Source organism: Nansenia antarctica, assembly GCF_963989245.1.
Source record: "Nansenia antarctica genome assembly, chromosome: 16".
NCBI classification, from domain to species: domain Eukaryota; kingdom Metazoa; phylum Chordata; class Actinopteri; order Argentiniformes; family Microstomatidae; genus Nansenia; species Nansenia antarctica.
Genome location: NC_137686.1, coordinates 5,413,230 through 5,439,092, shown reverse-complemented (window position 1 = coordinate 5,439,092; position 25,863 = coordinate 5,413,230). Strand labels below are relative to the sequence as shown.

General features: G+C 46.5%; 1 protein-coding gene across 1 annotated transcript; it reads left to right on the top strand.

The window, feature by feature from the left end:
• Window positions 1–4,982: 4,982 nt before the first annotated feature.
• Window positions 4,983–25,131, top strand: mmp16b (matrix metallopeptidase 16b (membrane-inserted); the record flags this gene model as incomplete). Its single annotated transcript, XM_080546292.1, has 10 exons — window positions 4,983–5,108; window positions 7,201–7,349; window positions 8,982–9,098; window positions 10,245–10,549; window positions 19,289–19,450; window positions 20,246–20,463; window positions 20,883–21,021; window positions 22,011–22,161; window positions 24,220–24,335; window positions 24,740–25,131. The coding sequence occupies 10 exons, from the start codon at window positions 4,983–4,985 to the stop codon at window positions 25,129–25,131; spliced, it is 1,875 nt and encodes a 624-aa protein (XP_080402418.1).
• Between the last annotated feature and the right edge of the window lie 732 nt (window positions 25,132–25,863).

The following is a 25,863-nucleotide window of genomic DNA, read 5'->3' as shown; positions in this document are numbered from 1 at the left end:
TCATGTATCAGATTTCTGAGAATTGATCGAGGTAAACTCTTTATATCACTTCGGATCCCCATGGGGGTCCGTGGATATAAAGAGGTTATTAAGAGAGACGTTTTTCAACCGTGAGGGCACCAGGAGGGGCGGTCGCCCCCCCTGCCCCCCCATGAGTCCGCCAGTGTTGCCATATTAAGTGTGGTAACGTTGTAATTACTCTAATGCTAATATTCTATGTTGGCACATAGTCATTCAGTAATGAGCATAGGTTTATTTTGTCAAATCTTGTAAGTCTAAAACTAAGGATTTTGTGGTTTAATGAGGCAATATATTGATTGATATTATAAGAGTATGATAAACATACACTGAACACTCGAAAACGTTTGATGTAAACCATTAGCAATCAAACGTCCATACTGTATAATGTTCAGTGTTATTGAGCTGCTCTTGTGAGTAGATGTTATATTGAAATATATTCGATCTTCCCACATTTGTCAATCATGTCATCATAACAACAGCGTTGTTGATATAAAACAAAAGCTCATAGAGGGCTAAAAGATGTGGGTTGGTTGGACAAATTATAACATGTGTTAATTGTTGACTGTGAGGGTTAGTCAGGTCAGTGATCTGAATGGCCGTCAAGCCAGAAATGGGTCTGTTGCTGTACACAGACCAGACTCTATGGGGACAAGAGAGATAGAAAACATTTGTCACATAAGCTGTTATCTCATTACTGTAACCTAATGGCTCTGCAAATTGTGTTTTGCGAAGTTATGACCATTCCTAGTTTCATCACAGATAAATCATGTACGCTCACTAGCTAATGTGAGGGTTATATTTCCCATATGAAGAGTGTACTATTTTGAGCACACTGTCGATATGTTGCAACTGTCTTGGTTAAGATTGCTACCTGGTCTTTCGAAAATGAACACATTCCATGGTCTTGTCATAAGTCGGGGGAAAATATGTCGACATAGTGTGTGCAAGGTGGTACTGGTAGGAACAGTTAGACATGCTAGTATTCCCAGAGGATGGAAAAGATGCCTAATGAACTATGAACAGAGATTCCATCTCAACCTTCTCAAAGTCTCTATAGTGTCTCATCATGCATTTGATCTGAATTGGGACAGATGTGCCATATTGCAAATGTTAATGAGACACATATAGCCCGCAAATTACACATCTGGCTGGACACACAACACGCAATGTAATATATACAGTATATATTTATTTATTTATTTATTTACAAGCATTTGCCCTAAATATTGATAGCAAGGTTCTTCTAATCAACCTGTCATCACTCCCCGCCCCCACGCACACACACACACACACACCCAGCCCAGAGCACACCCCACCGCTGGTACTGTACTCCTCCGCTCTTAATTAGACTGTGGTTTGGGGCTCAGGAGGAGGGGGGGCGTGGGGGGGAAGGGGTGGGGGCCCAGGGCTCCAAACCACAGCTGTCAGCCAAGCAGGACACCTCAAACAAACACACAATAATGACCAACGAAAGAAAAGAAAGTGATGGCCGACTGGCCTTCTTTTGGACACATCCCACGTTTCACTCATCCCCTTTCAATTTAGCCCCCTGTACTTCTCTAGAAGCCAAGACCCACTCCTCAGGGGTACGGATGTTTTTTTATTTTCATGATGAAATGAAAAACAATAGAAACATGACAATATTCTACCGTACCAAGAAGCCAAACATCCCAACTGTGATACTGCCTTCATCGTCCATCAACAACATGAAATTGGATTAGACAATAATTGGACGAAGAGTCAAAACAATTAAGTGGCTCGTCGGTGCGGAAAGGTCATGTGACTGCGCTGCGAGGGAGCAGCCTCCTGACTCCCGAGGTCTCGCTCTACAGGACAGGGTCCAGCTGGAGCAGCGGCATCATCTCACGCCTGTTTTCATGTAAGAAAAACATGCGTATCAAAATAGATGAGCCCCCTCCCCGGTCCTCAGAGAGGTGTCTTCCCCCTCCCCGGTCCTCAGAGAGGTGTCTTGGGGTTGGTGGAGACGGGGAGGGGGAGGTAAACAACACCATATGGTTTCGTTCAGGATCCTGTGTCAGTGTGAGGCTCAGCATCTGTCATATTGACCATAGTCACCTGATAGTGTTGTTATGGCTTCCTACCAATTAGATTTTTGTTGGCTTTTCTTCTTCTCACATTTTGTTGACAGGGTTTGTAGCTAATGGGCCTACAGTGGGCTGTTCTAGTCACCTGACTTGGCAACATCGCTGAAGTTGAGGATGATGCTCAGATGTGAGGCCAGAGACAAAGACTCAATGGTCCATAAACGCCTCAGGCAGTGAGAATGAAAACAAACCTTCAAATACCAATTAATTACACTTAATGAGTAGTTGCTCAGCTCACCTGATATCTTACCATCTGCTTTCCCTATAGGCAATTTTCACTAGTTTACACAGCGAAGATGAATGTGTCAGTGGGTAACAGGGCTTGTCTGGCAAGATGTACTACCATTTCACTGTCAAATCCCACTACTGCTAATGAAAATATGTGTTTTGTGGTGTATTGAATTGTTTTGGAACTATTGCAACATGTAGTGAGCCCAAGTCCCTAGGGCTGGAAATTGGCATTAAGGTGTTTCATGCAGGATGGTAACGGTAAATTAATTCACATGCTGTATGTCTCCCCTCTCTCTTTCTCTCTCTCAAACACACACACACACACACACACACACACACACACATGCACACATGCACACACACACACACACACACACACACACACACACGCACACACACACACACACACACACACACATAGACGCACACATTTTTTGCATTTACATTTTGGGCATTTAGCAGACGCCTTATTCCAAAGCGACTTACAATCAATACATTTGAATACTAGCAAGTGAATCATCAATCCACCATTCGTTGCAGGAAGAGTAATCTAGCTCAGGCCCGGGGCCACTGATAGGAGGAGAAGCCTTCTTCTACCACCTTCTTCTAAACCTAGTTTTTTTTATATTATTATTTTTTTAATTTATTTTTTGACACTGGAGAAACAGAGAAACAGTACAAGGGGGGAAATAGACGTTTTTAGGGACACAGTAGAGGGGAAAGCGGGTGTCTTCAGGACACGCAGTGCTGAGGGGCAGTAGATGTCTCAGGAGGAGCAGCACACACACACACACACACACACACACACACACACACACACACACACATAGACACACAAGAGAAACAGGACTCGTGCCTGTGTTGTTGATGTTGATTTCTCAACAATCTCCAGAGTTCTTACTTGTCACTGCATGTGGTATCCATAGCAGCCCACCAGGTTATACAGTAAACACTTCAGTAAATGAGTGAACCTGCTTTAATCCGATAGGAATCCCTTTCACAACTATACTAGTCATATCCTGTTTCTATCCGTGGAAAAAACAGACTACAGTATGTTCATACATCATGTACATCAGAAGTAATGACACCAATATCATGTGTAGACTATTAATAGTAGACTTTGGCAAAGGAAATTGAAGTTTGGATCATCTTCCACAGACATGTTGGTTGAGAATGGTCCCCCCCACCCTACTGGGAGGTTGTGTCCTTTATCAAGAGTGAGCCATAACCTGGAAGGAATACGGTACTGACAGTGCTTTAGAGATTGGGTTACATGAAAATAGTATATTGGATCTTGAAGCATAATTATTACTCGAATGGGGTATCTATGGAGCGTCTATCAGGTGTGAAATGATCATGTGCCCTCAAAGTTGTCACATTGTGTCTCCTCTCACTGTTAACATACACATATTTTTCATTTTCTTTGAGAGAAAGAGACAGAGAGAGAGAGAGAGAGAGAGAGAGAGAGAGAGAGAGAGAGAGAGAGAGAGAGAGGGGGGGGGGGGAGAGAGAGAGAGAGAGAGAGAGAAAGAAAGCAAGAATGCATGTGTGCATGCGTGTGTGTGTGTGTGTGTGTGTGTGTGTGTGTGTGTGTGTGTGTGTGCATGTGTGCATACAAGTTAGTTACTTCAGACAGTAGTGTGAAAAATAAGACCTTGAATTTGAAAGGTCTTGGAGAGGTACATTTTTCTCAAATCAGCATCAAAGCTCTCTTCATCTCACATACTCCACTTGAGTGGAGAGACCATTTCCTAGACCTAGACCTACCATCAATAGAACAGCGCCATCTTGTGGTGTCAGTACAGTATCTATTTATATGTCGAATCCTGACTGGTACCCGAGTGAGGTTTTTGATAGGCCTACATGCAATCTACAGTCATTGAGTATGTTTTTTTTTTTTTTTCATGTAAAATGAATCAAAATCTATTCCGTATTGATGACCTAAATGGTATGCAGGATATGTGTTACAATAATCGTTAGCCTATTTGTTGAGTTTTGCAATCTACACATAACTAGACTAGGCTACCATAACGGACCATGTGAAGGGGATGGAATATACCTAATGTACAGAAGCTTACTGAATGTCTCTTAATATGTAGGGCTATGCATATATGCAAGTAACTTATTGCAGGATTTTAATATTAACCAAATGGATTAGGCTACACCGCAGCACTGTAATGATGGCAAATATTGTAACCATGTAATAGGATACAGAAATAATTGGTCATATCGTTGGAGAATTGCTCCAGCAATTTCAATTGGCACACTACATGATTAGATATGAGGTTACATGACATGACGCCGGCCAGCCAGGGGAGAGTTGCGCTGTGCAAGAAATCAAAGCGCAGGCGTGGACTGGAGAGCTATGAGCCGACTGTACATGGCCATTGATGCCGCTGGTTAAATCATAGCCAGCGATGTAAATAAGAATGGCCAGGGTGGTGGATCAAGTAGCCTAAATGGCATCTGGTTGGATCTATTTGACAAAAAACGCCATTATTTTCTGCGCTCCTCCGTGTTCACCCTGACAGCGCGCCTGATGGGTCGTCGCATTTGACGCACGAACCAAAATCAGAAGACGGGCGTCTTTTTCTAATAACCACTTGGGGGGAAAAACGGCTCATTATGACCTTAGTATCCACCTCTAAAACAAAACCATCGGATTGTTTCTACGCAGCATTGTTCTGCTTGCATTTCTTGCTGTGGATTGTATGTGCCGTGTCGGGAGAAGAGCGTCAGTTCAGCGTGGAGGTAAGAGACATGGCCTTCATCCCAAATGACCGTCCTGTGCCTTTGCGTGAAAGAATAATATATTTACCGTAAACGAGGATGCTTTAACACAATATTGTTACCGAAACATGAACATAATGATGTGCTAATATTGTATCAGAAGCATCGAAATTATTTTCAGCATCAATCATTTTCAGCATCAGTGACAACAAAGCTTATCAGATGCTCGTGGTGTAACGGTGCTCTGCGCCGGAGGAGAGAGAAAGAACGGGCGACCATGAACGTCTCAGTCCTGTCGGATGGTCACCCTGTAACATTTGTCATCCATATTTTTATATTCAAATCAGAGACGGACATAGAAGGTTTGGTGCGTAAGGAGCGTTGTTATTTAAAAATGTTCACAAGAGAACCAGAACCAAACGGAGACTGCTAGGCCTAATGTTTATGACATTTAAAACAACACCTTGATTTATTTCTATTTTTTTATCTTTAGTTAAATATTAGATTTCTGCAAATAAAAAATCCAACTGAAATGTATAAAAAAATATATACCAAAAAATATAGTACAAATCCTTTTCTCATTAGTTGAATGGCTTGTCAATACACTTACGCCCTTTTGCCATCGAGCTGAACCCACTGTGATGTAATGTGTCTTTCTTTCTACCGGATACAATTTCATTCAGGTCCTTTTGTCTGATCATGAGCCCAACATGTCATCACACCTCTGGCGCACCAAACCCTGACATGTATGTTGTGTCAGGGGATCAGGATATGTATGGTCACACTATGTGTGCCATGTACACTCATTTGAAACCAAATTGCATTAAATGACTGAGTAATATCTTGTTCCGTATTACTGACATTTCTATTATACAATGTCATTCGATTTACCGTTCCCCTCCTTATCCTTCAAAAACCACACAGTGAAAAGCCACAATCACCGCAGTCTCAAGTCATTCTCAGTTCCACGGTAACAGGAACCTGTGCCTCAGCTTGGCCCTTCACACATAAACAACAACAACAACCGTAGATTAATGCTATGGGGCGGGGGGATAATCAAGGCTCTAGCTCAACAGAAGAGAGTGTGGGGAGGGGGGGAGGGAGAAAGTGATGTAGAGGGGATAGAGATAGCAGATTAGTTGGAGTGTCTCCTAGCCTGTGTAACAATGGAGAGGCAGCTAGTTGGCTGTGGACAACTGCCGTCGGTACTGGGTCTGACAGTGCGCCTTGGACCACAGTCACTCTCACCGCTTCTCTACGGAGTGTGTCTGTGTGTGGGGGAGGCAGCGTGGAGCAGTGTGTCTGTGTGTGGGGGAGGCAGCGTGGAGCTGTGTGTCTGTGTGTCTGTGTGTCTGTGTGTCTGTGTGTGGGGGAGGCAGCGTGGAGCTGTGTTATAATCTGCGCTGAATGTGTCATGAAGGGATGGGTTCGTTATGTGCACGTTCTAATTATGGACTTCTTGGATCTTCGTACCCAAGAACGGCTTTGTTGTGAGTGTTGTGAAGGTGGTTGGCTGTAACACGCTAGAACGAGTAACCTTCTCTTAGACCTGAGGACTTCCCAGAATAATGCCTAGGGTTCTGCTCAGCAGGCTAACACAGTCTTATGGCACACGCTTGAGGTTTGAACCCAGTTTCTTACATTTAAATCCTATTACTAATACTAATAGTATTAGAGATTGAAGTTGATTCATTTGACCAGTACTTAAAACTCCAGAGACCTTAACACATCAACAGTAGTCCAATCGTCCAATAATAATAATAATAATAATAATAATAATAATAATAATAATAATAATATAATAATAATAATAACCATAGAATGCCATGCAATCAACTTGTCAATCAATTGTTGGAATTTGGTATTTTTTGCTCTAGTCACAGGGTCAGCCATACTAGTCGGCACCCCTGGAGCAATTAGAGGTTTAGGTTGCCTTGCTCAAGGGCACATGCAGCTCCCTCCTTAGGGCTAGCCGGCCTCTCTAACCAACTAGGCTACTTCATATCGTGGTATAAACCTGCGTCAGCAAACCATTGGTCAACCCCTCTGCCTGCCAGATGTTCAACAAAGACCACCATGTGGGATGAACGTGTCCCTCCCCTCTCTCCTGCAGGGATGGCTACAGAGGTATGGTTACCTGCCCCACACAGACCCCAGAGTGTCTGCCCTCCGCTCTGCCCAGACCATGCACTCTGCCATCGCTGCCATGCAGCGCATATACGGCCTCAACGTCACCGGGACGCTGGATGAGAGGACGAAGGAGTGAGTACACACGCACACACACACACGCACAGACACACACGCACGCACAGACACACACACACACACACACACGCACAGACGCACGCTCACACATACAGTATAGACACATGCATGCACACACACACCCATCCATACATCCACACATGTATGTACACACACTCCCACACACACACTCCCACACACACACAGACGCACGCTCACACATATACAGTATAGACACACACACACACACACATGCATACTTATAGCACGCACAAACTACAGGAATACACGCATGCACACACACACACACATATGTATGTACACACACACACACACACAGTCTCACACACACACACGCATACTTATAGCACGCACAAACTACAGGAATACACGCATGCACACACACACACATATGTATGTACACACACACACACACACATTCACATAAACAACATACCAGTAGTCCTCAGGGTAACACTACTGTAAAGCATCACCTGGGCTCATTCATACCAGGGAATGGAACTTGAAAATAGAATTCTCACTGAATATTGAATTGACTTGAGGGGGGAGACAAACACAGGCTCCGTCATCAGCACCGACAGTAACGTGAGACCTTAACACCTCTTCTTCTTCTCTCTTCTGCATAATGATGTAGTGATATCACACTCAGGTGAGACTCTTCTCTTCTACGTGCCCTGTGTGTGAGTGTGTGTGTGTGTGTGTGTGCGCGTGTGTGTGCGTTCCGTTTGTGTTGTGTTGTGTTGGTATGATTGGATCAGAGCAATCTCGTTGTTAGCTCGTCGAGTGCCGAGGGTGAATAAAGTCGCCCAGATTCTGGACGTTCTAGAGTGCCGAGGATGACTTTATTTACCCCAGAAATTCATCCACGACGATGCTTAATTTTGTAGCCAATCAAAGTGTTGTCTCTAGGTAAATAACGCAGAGAACACTTGGCGCTCTAGGTGGTGAGTGTTCCCGGAATTCTTCTGCGGTTAGTGGGTTGGATCCCGGTCCTGTCCCTCACTCAATGTCACTCCTTTGTTCACCAGGGAAGGCACAGTTTCACTTTGTGTAGACGTCAGCTGTCGAACAAGGACACACTGCACAAGTCCCTGCATTACTCACAGAGTTGAAGTCATCCTTTAACTGATGCTGATGGGAAATGTAGTCTTGTTCAGAGGAGTGCTTGTTGTCATGGTGACTCAGTGATCAAACGTTCAACCTATTGTGGGTGTCTTTGTGTCACAATTATCCTGGAGTGTAACTAACCATTATCCTTCCTCCTCTCCCTCTTCTTCCTCCTCCTCCTTCCCTTCATTCTCCTCATCGTCTGTTTATCCTTCTCTTTCTACTTCTCATTTCCTCCTCCTCCCTCCTCCCCCCTCCTCCTCCTCCCCCCTCCTCCTCCCCCCCTCCTCCTCCTCCTCCCCCTCCTCCTCTTCCTCCCCCCTCCTCCTCCCCCCTCCTCCTCCTCCTCCTCCCTCCTCCTCCTCCCCCCTCCTCCTCCTCCCTCCTCCTCTTCCTCCACCTCTCCCTTCTGCTCCTCTCCTCTATCCCTCTGCCTCCTCCTTTCCTCCTCCTCATCCCCCCCTCTTCTTCTTTATCTTCCTCTACCTCCTCCTCCTCCTCCTCATCCTCCCTCTCTCTTAGCTGGATGCGGAGGCCGCGATGTGGAGTTCCAGACAGACTTAAGGGTGTGTCGAGGTCACGAAAGCGGAGGTATGCGCTGACAGGGCAGAAGTGGCAGCGAACACACATCACCTACAGGTGAGACACACTGATCTCTCTCTCTCCCTCTCTCTCTCTCTCTCACACTCTTTCTCACTTCCTCCTGTGCTCAGATGCCCTGTGTTGTCATGGAGACAGCACAGCCATGTGCGCACACACACACATACACACACACATACACACACGCACGCGCGAGAGTGCGCGCCTCATCCAAGTCGCAAGGACGAGGAGGACAACTTATTTCTCGTCCATTTTTAGCAATAACAAAATCCCATGTGGAAATCATCCGTAATCATCGCGGAAAAAAAAGGTATTAAAATTCCTATTTTATCACGCGTGATTAAGTTTCTCCTCTTAATAGGGTCTGAGGAGGAGGGATAAGGGGGTCCCCTCTGGCACGCTCGGGAAATTGACAGGTTACAGCAGTAATAAACGATAACACTCTGCCAATTTATTCAAATCCTTCCTTTCCTCCCCGCATTTGAATTGATGAGCAACCTCTCCTAATGGAATGTCAGTCAGAGCTGGGTCTGGGTGCTGCTGACTTCACTCTCCCCATGAAAATGAGCGGATAGAAAGAGAGAGCGAGAGCGAGAGGGGGGGGGAGTTAATGAGAGGGAGAGAGATAGAGAGAGAGAGGGGGAGAGTTCTTATTCCTCGCTGTCTGCCGGGTTCTGATAACGCCGGCTGTATAAAAGTTCAGCGAAAAGCTGCTGGGCTCGGAATAGTTTAAAAAGTAAAACTTGTAAGTGTCTGTCATCCGTTTGACTAAATATTCTAAATAAAACTGTTGTTTTGCTCCTTTACATTTCGGGAGGAGGTTTGCTCGAGACGTCTGTTTCTTTTCCTGTTTGAAATGAGAACCTCCTTTAGGTTAAAACTACACCTCGAGGTTCCCGCTGGGACCATAATATATACAGTATATACAGATATATAGAGAAATATATGCACTTACTGCAAGTAAGTCGCTTTGGATAAAAGTGTGCGTTATATTAAAGCTTGAATGCAGTGTGTGAATCCCTACGATTCAGTGTGAATTTCCACATATTATTCAGCATTTTAGGACATTGACATTTTTCAGTTGTTCAAATCCTCAAACCATTGGACCGTGGCTCTTCTGTGTAGAACAGGTGCCTGGTGCTTGTTTGATCCGTCCCCGTCACACCATGTCATTTCCTGTTGCAGTATCAAGAACGTCACGCCCAAGGTGGGCTCCCGGGAGACCCACGATGCCATCCGGCGGGCGTTCGACGTGTGGCAGGGCGTGACGCCGCTGCGCTTCGAGGCCGTCCCTTACAGCGCCCTGGAGAGCGGCAGGCGCGACGTGGACATCACCATCATATTCGCCTCGGGTTTCCACGGCGACAGCTCTCCTTTCGATGGCGAGGGAGGCTTCCTGGCCCACGCCTACTTCCCGGGCCCCGGCATAGGAGGGGACACTCACTTTGACTCAGACGAGCCCTGGACCCTGGGGAACCCCAACCATGACGGTGAGAGAGAGAGAGAGAGAGAGAGAGAGAGAAAGAGAGAGAGAGAGAGAGAGAAAGAGAGAGAGAGAGAGAAAGAGAGAGAGAGAGAGAAAGGTACTGTAGCAAGAGGCAGCGTGGGGGGAAAAGGGATACGAGGAGAGGATGGGGAGATATACTGTACGTAGAGAGAAGGAAAACAAGAGAAATAGAAAACAAGAGAGGAAGGTGGGAGGGAGAGAGAATGTTATTGTCAGAGAATGTCATAGGTCAGGGTAACAGGCACAATGATAGACACACACATGGATGGATGCAGCATCCTTTTCATTGTGATTGTGTTTTCATTGTGTGTTATAGTTGATCCTGACTTTGATTCGTCTTAGCGGAGGCTGGTAGAGGTAGAAATCGGAGGACAAGCTCATTGTAATGCACAGAATGGAATAAGGAATGGTGTCAAACACATGACCAGAGTCATGAGTTGTAATTCCCCTACGGTCCATTAGTTGAATGATAACCACCATAATAATCATATTTTATTTGCCATGCAATCAACTTGTCTCAATTGTTGGAATGGGGTATTTTTTGCTCTAGGCACAGGGTCAGCCATAGTCGGCACCCCTGGAGCAAGTAGGGGTTACGTGTCTTGCTCAAGGGCACATGCAGCTCCCTCCTGAGGCTCCCTCCTGAGGCGGGGATCGAACCAGCGACCATCCGACTGCTAGCCTATTGCTAGTGTGACGGGGTGTATCTTTTCATTGAATCACTCTCAGCTGGATGGCTCACGTTCATTTATTCTGTCGAAAAATATGTACAGTGCATCCACTTCAACTTCATCAACGGAACGTGCAGGGTCATTGGTCTAATTTCGTCTCAGTGGTTAAGAATGCACTCAGCCATATAGTAGTCACTCACACTACACAAATTATAACAATAATATAAAACAAAAATACAAAATGTGTAGACTACATAAATCTTCACTTGTGTGATCGTATAGTGGTCTCCATTTAACAATAACAACAAGAAATCATGAACATCAAAATGCATGGAAAAACAGCGCACCCGGAATACGCATGGAAAAACCCCGCACCCGGAATACGCATGCGCACCACGTGCAACAATGGCTGCTACCTGACTGCTAGCTAGCTGCGAGCGTGGTGCAAACTCGTGAGGTGGAAAATCCAACCTCCTCATAGAATACAGTCTACTAACAGAACAACAGACATACAATAACACAAAAATAATAATATTACCTGTCGAAATATATGTACAGTGCATCAACTTCAACTTCATCAACGGAACGTGCAGGGTCATTGGTCTAATTTCTAAAATGATATTACACACGAACAGTCACATTAGCGTCATCAATGCTAACAACAGAAAACTCATTTTACCAATGCTATGATATGTTCCAAGTAAAATACTATACATGGGGAAACTCAAAACAGCTATCTTAATCATCAAACATTCAAATAAAACATAGGTACATTAATAATCTCTTAAATTATATGCGATCTCAGACCCTGCAGAAAACGTGACCTTACCGTCTCAGTGGTTAACAATGAACTGAGGGAGATCACGATACGTCCCGTGCAAATGCACTGTCCAGCTATATTTACACAGCATCCGGGTCACGGACACAGCATCCGGGTATACCACGTCATTATACCTATTTTATTATAATACTGTAGTGACCGCTCGTTAGTGAGCAGAGTATTCGTAATTCACGGCGTTCCAGCCTGTACAAAGCACTGTTGATATGTTTGTGTTTACTCAATCACCCAGGATGCTTAGCGGGTGATATGACGGGATATAAGTGGGACAAAGATGGATGAATGTTGTTGTTGTCAGTACGCATGCAGAGAGTGAGAATAAAGCACATGATTGTTTTTCTACCGGCAAACCGACTACATCGTCCAGTTATTGCCGTCACTCCTACATTGGTGACCCTGACATTCTCTCGAACGTTTTCGAAGATCATTTGAACATGACAACAAACGCAGTTTCACTCAAGCTGCCCGTCTTTTGGGAACAAAATGCCAACGCATGGTTTGCACAAGCTGAAGCTCAATTCGCCCTCAGGGATATTACCGTGGATCATACCAAATACTACTACGTGGTAGCAGCTTTAACCAATTCAACGGCAGCGAGAGTGGTGAGTCTAATTGAAAACCCACCGGCACAGCACAAATATGTTACCTTGAAGGCGCACCTCATAGATACGTTTTGTTTGTCTGAATCTGAACGTGCACGCCAGCTCCTCTCTCTCCCTGGGCTCGGTGACACAAAACCCTCTGAACTGATGGACCACATGCTAGCTTTGCTGGGCGACCATCAGCCGTGTTTTCTTTTTAAAGAGCTTTTTCTGCAACAGTTACCAGACCAGGTTCGTTTTTCAATGGCTAATTCCATCAAAACAGACTTTCGTCAGCTAGCCAAGGAAGCGGATATATTTTTCTCAGCTGGGAAGAAGTGTTTTACAGCCACCATGGATGAGTTTGGGTTCCAACCACTCTCCATCTCCGCTACTGCTGTGGCCCGACGGGTGAGGCCGTCGGGGTTGTGCTTTTACCATATGAAATTCGGGGACAAAGCTAAGAAGTGCCTACCACCATGCAACTTCAGTGTGTCGGGAAACGCACAGGCCGCCACTCATTAGCAGCTGTGGGTGCCGGCCATTCTGCAGGCTTGCTGTACGTCACTGACTCCCTCTCCGGCCGCCGTTTTCTGTGTGACACAGGTGCCCAGGTGAGCGTGCTGCCCGTATCGGCAATAGACATTAAAACAGGGAAACAAGGACCCTCCCTTGAGGCTGCCAATGGCAGTGCTATCGCTACCTTCGGCAGGCGCACTGTGGGTTTGTGTTTTGCTGACCAGCGTTTTACCTGGAGTTTTGTGTTGGCCAAAGTGTCTACTCCCCTCTTAGGCGCTGACTTTCTCTGCGCTAACAGCCTCCTGGTGGACGTGGGGAACCGCCGACTCGTCAACGCTGAGACATTCGGCTCTTTGTCATGTGAGCGCAGTGACGCAGCCACAATGAAGCTGTCCAGTGCTGTCTCGCCGGCTGACGATTTCTCTCCTCTTCTATTGGAGTTCTCAGACATCACAACACCTACCTTCTCGGCTGCTACCACCAAACACGGCGTCATGCATTACATCTCCACGGAAGGCCCACCAGTGCATGCCAGGGCCCGTCGCCTCGACCCACACAAGCTCACCATCGCGAAAGAGGAGTTTGCAGCCATGGAGGCACTTGGCATCATTCGCCGTTCTGACAGTCCTTGGGCCTCGCCTCTCCATCTCGTTCCCAAGTCCAACGGAGGCTGGCGTCCGTGCGGCGACTACCGGCGTCTAAATGATGTCACCACACCTGACCGTTACCCCGTTCCACACATTCAAGACTTTTCAGCCCATCTAGCGGGCGCGTCTATTTTTTCTAAAGTGGATTTGGTACGGGGATACCACCAGGTGCCAGTTAGCCCTCAGGACGTCCCCAAGACAGCGGTTATAATACCATTCGGACTTTTTGAGTTTTTGAGGATGCCGTTTGGCCTCAAGAATGCTGCCCAGACCTTTCAGAGGTTGATGGACGCCATGCTGGGCAACCTCCCTTTTGTGTTTGTCTACCTAGACGATATCCTGGTAGCTAGCACGTCCAAGGCAGAGCACCTATCCCACCTCCGTCTCCTCTTCAGTCGCCTCCGGGAACATGGATTAATCATCAACCCAGCAAAGTGCCAGTTTGGACTGCCTGCCATGGATTTCCTCGGCCACCACATCACTACTGCTGGGGCGGTCCCGCTGCCATCAAAGGTGGACGCTGTGCTGCAGCTCCCACGCCCTACCAGCATTAGAGCTTTACAGGAGTTCCTGGGGATGGTGAATTTCTACCATCGATTCATCCCCCAGGCTGCCCACCTAATGCGACCCCTGTATGGGGCTCTCAAGGACAAGACCCCTAAGCACATCATCGCATGGTCCGACGAAATGTCAAAGGCATTCTCAGACACCAAGGAAGCCCTCGCGAGCGCGACCATGCTGACTCACCCCGTGCCTGAAGCTTCCGTGGCCTTGACAACTGATGCCTCAGATTATGCCGTTGGAGGCGTTTACGAACAGCTGGTCAAAGGGGTTTGGCAACCCCTGGCATTTTTCAGCCGACAACTCCGCTCCAGTGAGCAAAAATACAGCACCTTTGACCGAGAGCTCCTCGCTCTGTACTTGGCAGTCAGGCACTTCCGTTTCCTGCTGGAGGCTCGTCCATTCACAGTTTTTGTGGACCACAAACCCTTGATTTTTGCCATGGCTAAGGTGTCGGAGCCGTGGTCTGCCAGGCAGCAGCGTCATCTGGCTTATATCTCCGAGTTCACTACAGACATTCGGCATGTGGCGGGGAAGGACAACCCTGTAGCTGACTGCCTCTCTCGTGCCACTATCGGGGCTGTCCACCTCGGCATCGACTACGCCCATATGGCTGCGGATCAGGTTTCGGACCCAGACATCCAGGCATGCAGGACTAAAGTTTCTGGCCTCCAGTTGGCGGACATCCCCTTCAGTGACGACGGCACAACGCTGCTTTGTGACGTGTCCATGGAGCAGCCGCGCCCCGTGGTTCCACATGCATGGAGACGGCAAGTTTTCGAGGCCATACATGGCCTCTCACACCCAGGCAGGAAACCTTCGCAGCGCCTGATTGCGGCGAAATTCGTCTGGCCCAGGATGAAGGTTGACATTGGTGGGTGGGTCAAGACCTGCGTGCCATGCCAACGTGCGAAGGTCCATCGTCATGTTAAGGCCCCGCTGGAGCGGTTCACGGTCCCAGAAAGACGCTTCGACCATGTCAACATTGATCTGGTGGGTCCCCTTCCCGCCTCCAGGGGGTACACTCACCTTCTGACGATGGTGGACAGGACCACCCGTTGGCCAGAGGCCGTCCCACTGACGGAGACTACCACAGCTGAGGTGGCCCGCGCATTCATCGGCACCTGGGTCTCCCGGTTTGGGGTCCCCTCAGACCTTTCCTCTGATCGGGGGGCCCAGTTCACTTCTGGCTTATGGACTTCCATTACTCAGCAGCTGGGTGTCTCCCTCCACCGCACTACGGCTTACCACCCACAGGCCAATGGCCTGTGTGAACGTTTTCACCGGTCCATGAAGGCTGCCCTTAAAGCCGATCTCCGGGGCGACGGCTGGGTCGACAGGCTTCCTTGGGTGATGCTGGGACTCCGTACTGCACCTAAGGAGGACCTCCTTTCGTCCTCTGCTGAGCTGGTGTACGGCCAACCCCTCCGGGTTCCGGGGGATTTCCTCCCCTGTGCTACGGTCCCCTGGTCAGCACCAGAACAGCGAAGTGCGCTGCTGGACAAGGCCAAGTCCTTCCGGCCGATCCCTACCTCATGCCATGGCGTTCCTAAGGTACGTGTCCCGCCTGATCTGAAGGCAGCGGGGTATGTCTTTATCCGCCAAGACGCCCATCGAGCCCCTCTGCAACCGCCCTATGATGGTCCCTACCGGGTCGTGGAGACAGGCGACAAATCCTTTATTATCGACATGGGGGGTAGTAAGGAACGCATCTCGGTGGATCGCCTTAAGCCAGCTCATCTGGACTTGGACCGTCCCATCGAGGTGGCCCACCCGCCCCGCCGCGGTCGCCCCCCTGTTAAAACAGTCCCGACCCTAGCTCCTGCAGACCCCCTGCCCTGCCGTCCGAGGCCGGCCAAACGTCCGCCTGTTGTTTTTCCCCTGCCTCGGTCTCCTGTGCCTGCTCAAGGGCGCCAGAGTCGCTTTGGGCGAGTTATCAGAGTCCCTGACCGTTTTTTGGGGCCGGTTCTTGTGAATTCTGGGGGGACGTGTGTAGTGACCGCTCGTTAGTGAGCAGAGTATTTGTAATTCACGGCGTTCCAGCCTGTACAAAGCACTGTTGATATGTTTGTGTTTACTCAATCACCCAGGATGCTTAGCGGGTGATATGACGGGATATAAGTGGGACAAAGATGGATGAATGTTGTTGTTGTCAGTACGCATGCAGAGAGTGAGAATAAAGCACATGATTGTTTTTCTACCGGCAAACCGACTACATCGTCCAGTTATTGCCGTCACTCCTACAATACCTTATTTATTATAATACCTATTTTAGCTATAATTAAACTTGACCTTTCTACTCCGTTACATACACCCCCCTTAAATTATACTAAAATGGGGCAACAGCATGAAAACCGGAGGACAGTAAAAAAAAAAACAGGAGCGAAAAAACAAACAAAAATACAAAATGTGTAGACTACATAAATCTTCACTTGTGTGATCGTATAGTGGTCTCCATTTAACAATAACAACAGAAAACTCATTTTACCAATGCTATGATATGTTCCAAGTAAAATACTATACATGGGGAAACTCAAAACAGCTATCTTAATCATCAAACATTCAAATAAAACATAGGTACATTAATAATCTCTTAAATTATATGCGATCTCAGACCCTGCAGAAAACGTGACCTTACCATCTCAGTGGTTAACAATGAACTGAGGGAGATCACGATACGTCCCGTGCAAATGCACTGTCCAGCTATATTTACACAGCATCCGGGTCACGGACACAGCATCCGGGTATACCACGTCATTATACCTATTTTATTATAATACCTTATTTATTATAATACCTATTTTAGCTATAATTAAACTTGACCTTTCTACTCCGTTACACTAGCTGGCCTCTCGAACCTTTCTAACCTCTAGGCTTCCACCGCCCCCCCCCCCCCCCCCCACATGCTACATACGATTGGGTTCACAGACTTCACAACTGCCTTTGTGTTTTTCTCGTAGTGCGCTGGCAGCACAGAGCCCCGTCCCTCTATTGTGCTGTGTAAACATGTCCAGCAGCTCTGTGTCTCCGTCGCTGTGTGTTCTGAGGGAGTGTGTTGTTGAAGCAGGGCAGGGCTGGAGCTGCCTCAGCCTGGAGAGAAGGCTAGTCAGACCCCTCTCTCAGCGTGTCGTCCACACAAGCACTTTATGTTTAATGACCCGGCCTGGCGAACGCCCGCGGGGCTGTCAGAGTACCTCCACAGGCCCAACCGCTGCTAACGCTAACACGCTAACGCTAACACCGCCACCACTTTCCTCCACTCCCTCCCTTGTCAAACACAAGGAGGGTAATAGCTAGCAACGGTTTGTTTGTTTGTTTGTTTGTTTGCTTTTTTGTCCCCTAGTCCACAATCTCAAATATCAGAATTATATTCCTCTCTCCGCGTGCTACGTGCTAATATGCTATGGCGAAACAGACATAGGACAGAGGAACAGACATAGGACAGAGGAACAGACACAGGACAGAGGAACAGACACAGGACAGAGGAACAGACACAGGACAGAGAACGAGAAGCCCTCGTCCCAGCGTGCAGTGCAGTTTGTGCCTAAATGCGGAGCGGTCTTTAATGGGTTTTCACAGCGGTGTTGTCGTGAATGTTGCATGTTGACATGTGTGCTAATGGTGGCTCCCGGTGGAAACCCCCCGGGGAATTGTCATTGGAGGCTGTGGTGAAGAGGGGAGAGAGAGCGGAGTCTTCTGGGTGGCTAGCTCCGTTGGATAGATGAAGACAGGGTCGGGGGTTAGTGCACTAACCTCGCAGCTGCCGGCGACGGGTCATCTATTGTTTAATGTAACGTGCTCCCGGTACGAGTGGATACCATGTTTTAAAGGGCACCCGTCCCCTCTGGACATCTCCAGTCACTTGCTAGATATAAGTGATGTGTTATTATCCAGAGCCAACACAACCAATTCAGCTGACACTCTCGAACGCTGACTGTGGTGACAGTTCATTACTGCAATTCCAAACTCAGTTTACATCATGTAGGCAGTTAAACCATGTACATCCCTTGGATTACAGATCCTTTATCAAGGTCTTAAACTGACTCAGTGACATGAGAAATCCAATCCAGTGCATGTGTGTGTTTATGTATGTGTGTGTGTGTGTGTGTGTGTGTGTGTGTGTGTGTGTGTGTTTATGTGTGTGTGGACATGAATGTTTCAATGCCTTGGGCAGAGACATGAATATACCCAGCCTGAGTGTCTCGTAGTAGAACAGTGACCCATATGATGCCCTTGACGTCTCCCAGCCTAATTAACCATGTGCTTTAGAAGAGCTCACAAACACAACACACACAAAAAACAAAACACACATATGAATTATACAGTAGTACAGTAAATGTCAGCAGTGTGATAAGATTCGTACAACTTGTTAAAACCCTTTTATTCAGGGCTCTTCACAAAGAACAAGCTGTGAACTTTGCCGTGCCACTATGTAAAAACTTTAAGGCAAATTAAACTACATATTTACTTAGTAATGATAGAGTAATCATAGAGTATCTAACGAAATCCTTATTAAAAGCGAAAGTGAAAGCGTTATGATGTTGCTCAGTGAATTCAGCATTTTAGCCGGGGTTCTTTGCACATTTTGACATGAATAAATGTTGAGTGTGGAGAATTACAATCCAGGCTAACAGTTAGCAGCACTGTCTCCAAAAGACTGTATTTAAATAGGTCTTTGATTAGAGAGTGTGTGTGTGTGTGTGTGTGTGTGTGTGTGTGTGTGTGTGTGTGTGTGTGTGTGGGTGCGTGTGTGTGTGTGTGTGTGTGTGTGTGCGTGCGTGTGTGTGTGTGTGTGTGTGTCTGTGTCTGTGTGTGTGTGCGTGTCTGTGTGTGTGCGTGTCTGTGTGTGTGTGTGTCTGTGTGTGTGTGTGTGTGTGTCTCTCATCCCTATCTCTCTCTTCTCAGGAAATGACCTGTTCTTGGTAGCGGTGCACGAGCTTGGTCACGCCCTGGGTCTGGAGCACTCCAACGACCCCACAGCCATCATGGCCCCCTTCTACCAGTACATGGACACAGAGAACTTCAAACTACCTCACGACGACCTTCAGGGCATTCAGAAAATCTACGGTATTTCTGTCTGTCTATAAGATCGCTGTGCTTCTCTTCGTATATATATCTTTGACATGTTGAATATTCTAAACAGTGAAAATACCACCGCTCATCCGTAATCAGACTTAGCTGAGGTGCTGGAGCTGAAGAGTATCAAATGGAGTGGAAAAAAAGCATCCGCATCTGTGCAAAAATCTTTTTATTGCAAGCTTTCAGTCTTTCATAGACCTCCTTCAGGCATGTTGAATATTTTAAAAAGAGGAGAAACATTTTTCTGATCTATATATTTTTTTGGTTGCAAAAAATAGCCTATAGTTTGAAAGGTAATGCCTAAGCAATCGGAAAAAACTGTAACAGCATGGTTCTGTTACCGCCACGTTGTCCCTTTTTTTTGGTTCCAGCTTGATTCATTTCCGCGTAAATAGATGTGGTCGGACTGATTTCCTTGCAGGATCTCATTTTTAAGACCTAGCACCTAATTTTTAGACCACCATTTTTAGAACGAATAACTGAAATTTGGACGCTTTTTAGGCCTTAAAGATTGGATTGCTGGATTTTAGACTTTAAGGCTTTTTAAGACCAGCGCGGGAACCCTGGATAGAGACAAAACAAAACAATGTAGCACAGTACGAAAAGACAGAGATCAGTCATTAGGACGTAGCACCGTACACTTCCAGATCCAGTAAAGGACTCTGGACAGCTGCTTCATTCTACTTCAGTGCAGAGAGACTCACACTGTTGACGTTTTGGAATATGGTGTTATCTGCCAGTATGTGGTCAACAAGGTGTGATTCTGTATCTCAATGTCTCCAGGTCCCCCGGACAGAGCCCCCAACCCCACCAGACCTCCGCCTACTGCCCCTCCCCCACACTTCCAGCCCCCCTCGGACCCACGCAAGCACGACCGCCAGGTCCGGCCCCACCGGCCCCCCCAAGGGGCCAAACCGTCCAACCCCAACGCCAAGCCCAACATCTGTGACGGGGGCTTCAACACGCTGGCCATACTGAGGCAGGAGCTGTTTGTGTTCAAGGTAGGTCTGAGGGAGGAGAGGAAAGAAAGAGAGAAAGAGAGAAAGAGAGAAAGAAAGAAGAACAGAAACAAGTAAAGAATGAAGAGAAAGTCATGAATGAGGTCATACAGTGGAGAGCGAGGATGAGGATAATGATGATGGTTCCATGTTGGCACGAACAACTGAAATGGGTGTGTTGCTGTACTCATCCAGAGGTGGATGTTTCTGGGTTAGAATGTTTGATTTGGACTTTTATGGAGCTTATGGTCCTGTGTTTTCCTAAATAAATCTTGCTTAGTCGATCTGAGTTACAACCTCCTCTCCGTCTGTCTGTCTGTCTGTCTGCCCCCCTGTCTGTCTGTCTGTCTCTCTGCCGCCCTGTCTGTCTGCCCCCCTGTATGTCTCTCTCTCTGTCTGCCCCCCTGTCTGTCTGTCTGTAGGACCAGTGGTTCTGGAGGGTGAGGGACAACTCGGTGGTCCCTGGCTACCCCATGCAGATCAACTACTTCTGGAGAGGCCTGCCGGCCAAAATCGACGCCGTGTATGAAAACAGCGAGGGGAAGTTTGTCTTCTTCAAAGGTGAGAACAAAGGAGTGAGAAATGGAGGAGATGTGAGTTGGAAAAGGAGCTTTTTTGCCGTATCAGAGTTTTTATTTTTTTGCAACGTTTGATAGTTTAAGCCTAAAATGGCTCCCATCCTTTCTTCGTCTCAAACAAACCTTTAGCTTGAAGGTTTGAGAAGAACAATTTGAAAAGAACGATTGAGAGAGAAAGCCCTCTGTGGTTCAGCGGGTAGAGCACGGCGCTAAAAACACTGTTCGATTCCCGCTGGGACCATATGTACTGAAAAATGTGTGCACTCACTGCAACGTAAGTCGCTTTGAATAAAAGCATCAGCTAAAGTTATTATTATTATATTAGATAGAGGCGGGGAAAGACAGCCACCATTTTGTAGGCCTACAGCAAGTGAAGGAGAGGTTGTGTGTGTGTGGATACTAGAAGAACTGGTGGGAGTGGCCCCACCCATCCATCAGGCAGATTAACATGACATCTGTCACCCAGCAGGATCATGGGTTATTTATTCACTGGGATGTCTGATGGAGAGCCACTTACTGTATCCACAACACACTTCTCTACCGGAATAATGCACCTTTTGAATTCATAGCATTAATAATGCTCATCATTTCTTAGGGAAACTGCTTGTGTGTGGATTTGAAAAGCGAGGGAGATTTCAGAATGACTTGAAATGTGATGTGATGTTCCTTTGTGATAGTCATACTTTGATCCCTGCCTTCAAAGCATTGTTTGCGAATTGAAATGCGTAATACTTACCTATTTCTGTATGTTAAGTAGCAGATTTGTTTTTTATACTTAAATTGATTGTACTGTTATTTAGTTTTTGGAACGAAATCTGTCGTATGAAGTCTTCATATGGCTCTATTGTGCTTCTAACTTCTAACTTATTCTAACTTGTTAACTTGTTAACTTGTTAACTTGTTGTTGTTCATGAAGTCTATTATCTTATTAAGTCTGGTCATGTCAGCTGACATACTTGTTTGTGTTTTTAGGAAACAGGTTCTGGGTGTTCAAGGACACGACGCTGCAGCCCACCTACCCTCAGGACATCTCTCTGTTCGGGAGCGGGATGCCCACCCAGAGCATTGAGACAGCTGTGTGGTGGGAAGACGTGGCTAAGACGTACTTCTTCAAAGGGGACAGGTCTGTGGGCAATCTCACTGGGCTGCAAGTACCTCATGTTTGCTTGAGGCTGCCTGGTGTGTCAGATGTGCGTGCTTTGCACTTTTTGGACTATTCAATTGTTTCTTTTGTGCAAGGCAACCTCAATCAAACACAGTTAAGCATTTGGAATTCTTTAAAACACTGAAACACCGAATATCTGAACTCAGGTCTGCTTAGCTGTACAGCTCTGGGCCTAAAAAAGTCAAGTGTTTACAATGCCTGACTGTGACTCTATAACAGGGTGATGCTACATTATACTGTACCAAGCTCAATAACAATCCTCTGGCAAGAACCTGTGCAATATTAGAAATATTATTATACAATGAATATATAAAATACATTCCTGAAATATGCCCTTGGCAGTGCAGATAAAGTATATCCACTGTTTTTTGCAGTACTGCAGCAAATGTCTTTGCAGCGCTGTACGCAGTGTCATTGTTTTATGCCCAGTGTCAGTGTTTTATGCCCAGTGTCAGTGTTTTATGCCCAGTGTCAGTGTTTTATGCCCAGTGTCAGTGTTTTATGCCTCCTCCTAAACCAAGGATACCTGGGCAGGTTATCACACTTTTTCATGTCCTGTATTACTCTGCCTCAGTGTGTCACACCACGCTGTTAAAGATTTAGTGAAGAACAATTTGCTATCACAGGAACAGAGAATGAAGAAAGTCTCGACTACAGCATCAATGATGATTTCTATCATTATCATGATGTCAATGTGATATAGGGTTAGGGTTAGTGATAGAATTTATAGCAATTGTATCAAACGGCGCCATTTTTAAACCACTAGTGTCAATCAAGCCTAAAATCAATTGAGCAACCAACCCTTTTTGCTAGGTATGATCCTCCTGACCTTTTACAGAGACATTACAATATAGCACCATATTGTTTTTCCTTTAACCCTTTATCCAACAAACATATGAGTCTGGTGAAAAACTCCCCAAATAGGGCAAGGTAAAAAAAAATCTGATTATGAAGGTGCAGATTGTAAGCTTTCAAATGTGTCATACATTGAAATCTGAAAATAGTTGAAGAAGATATGATGCTTATTTGAATGTTGGAACACCTCAAACCAAATACCAGAGAAACTCGCTCTGAATCAAGACAGACGTGTTTGTTACCATCGCGTTGGTAGCTAGCTAGCAGCTAAACAGAAACATCTCTATGAACTAACTGCATGTTTAGCAACATCACAACATGCTGATAGAAAATCAACACGCTAAAAACACATAACTACACATAATTAGATGATCACACAGTCCTTGCTTTTGAACATAAAAAACATAAAACTTTGTTAGTATCACTAACCCAGTAGCCTGAAGCAGGACAGGGTGTGATACAGTGAATCCAATTCACAAATGCTTAGTATTTAGTGATCCTAAAACTGTTGTTTGTTATATCGAGTAGCCTCTTCAACACTGCAACTTTTTGCATTTTGGTCATTTGCGCGACTTGAGAATTGCCGACATGCAGGCCTTTTCACCAGACTCTGTCACAAATGGCAGGATGACCGCTTTGTTGAATTTGAATCCCAGATGTCCTTTTAATGCACCGATTGGACTCCAATGTGTTGTGCAGCTTGACTGTCATGATGAATCACATCACAGGGTCATGGAAGCCTTGTTGTGAGGTCAGATGAGAATGCTTAGTCATGACGCTGTCACCACTCAGCACACTGTCGCAGATCACAGATGGACTTCTCTGTCTGCTAGTTCTTGAAAAACATGATTTCATCCCTCGTGTCCGATAGCAGATCGTTATCTTCATCCTGAAGACGTGTTCATGTGTCGCAGATCATTATCATCTGTGTGTGAGTGCGTGTGTGTGTGTGTTTGTTTGTGTGTTTGTCCTGTTTGTTTAACTGTGTGGTGTGTGTGTGTGTGTGTGTGTGTTCGTGTAACTGTGTGTGTGTGTGTGTGTGTGTGTGTGTTCGTGTAACTGTGTGTGTTCGTGAGTGTCTGTGTGTGTTCATGTGTGTGTGTGTGTGTGTTTCTGTAGTGGTCCAAATTGACCTCAGTGTATCCATCTGAACCGGTTTAGATACTGGAGGTACAATGAGGACATGAGGACCATGGACCCTGGCTACCCTAAACCCATCACCGTGTGGAAGGGCATACCAGACTCCCCGCAGGGAGCGTTTGTGGACAAGGCCAACGGTACGCCCTGCTTCTCTCTACGCCCTCTTCCTTCAGCAGCTACAACCTCTTCCTTCAGCAGCTACAACCTCTTCCTTCAGCAGCTTTCAAGTCATCATCTCCTTTTCGATAGCTAAATGTATGCAGAGAAGAGCAGGGAACAGTGTCCAGTCATCCTTTTTGAACCGCTTTAAGATAGACATAATTGTCTTGGCTACTTTGCACTTTCAAGTCATTTGATGATTAGCTGTGTGCGCAGTTTTAACGAATCAGTTAGATTTTCACTGCGCTTTTCCGTCATATTTCATGAAACTAGAAAGATAGACCTTCAGCAGAAACTTTGAGGCACATGACACCAATTACTAGCTTGGAATTTATATCTTGTGTCTTTTTCTCTCTCTCTCTCTTCTTTCCTTCTGGAACAGGATTCACCTACTTCTACAAGGGGAAGGACTACTGGAAGTTTAACAACCAGAGGCTGCGCGTGGAGACGGGCTATCCCCGCTCCATCCTCCGCGACTTCATGGGCTGTGACGGCCTGCCCACTGACACGGACTGGGAGTGGAGCCCCCCGGAGGTGGAGGACCGCCACTACGAAGGTGGCAACGGCGGCGGCGGCGGCGGCAACAGCGGGGACGTGGACATCGTCATCAAGCTGGACAGCACCGGCGGCACAGAGAAGGCCGTGGCCATCGCCATCCCCTGCGTCCTGGCGCTTTGCATGATGGTCCTTCTGTACACGGTGTTCCAGTTCCGTAGGAAGAGCACCCGGCGCCACATACTTTACTGCAAGCGCTCCATGCAGGAGTGGGTCTGAGGGGGGACTTACTGAAGTAAAAAGGGGGGAGGGGGTGTATAGAACTGCCACTGGGTCTAGCACTAGTGGACAGTACAGTACAGAACAGGAAGGGCTCCTGGGAAGTGGACAAACTGTGCTTCTCTGTGGTAAGGACCGTGGAGGGAAGCGAAAAAAAAACTGCTCTCCGTATACGTACGATGAAGGAACTGTGGTTCTAAATTCCAACTAAGCGGTAGTGCTTTGACTCTGTCTTTGGTGAACTCCTTGAAGGGAGGGAGAGCTAAGTTGTGGGGGAACCTCCGTCTATCTGTCTCTGCACGTCCGTCCGTAACAAGCCCCCGCTAACTACAATGGACAAAATTAGAAGTAGGCTACTTTATTTTCATTATCTTAATTCACTTGCCCAGGCTGTGCGTTTTTCTTTTAAGTCCCTTTAAAGAGTATTACTTACGAGGAGGACTAATACCCAAACCAAATAATGACCTTTCCTTCCAAAGAGGATTACAACTTGTTGTATTCTTTGTTTGGGTTTGTTTTTTTTAAATCCGTGGATCTAACGGAACTCATGACATCCTCATTTTCAGGTTTTCTTTGGTCATCTTTTTCCATATCGACCCCGTCTGCTCTCTGTGGTCTGCAGGAAGCAGTAGCTACAGTAAGAGCTGGGAACTTAAGACTGTTGTGGCAGTCTGTCTCAAAAACAGGGTCCAAAACCCTCTCTGCAATATTTATGAGACTGCCTTAATCACA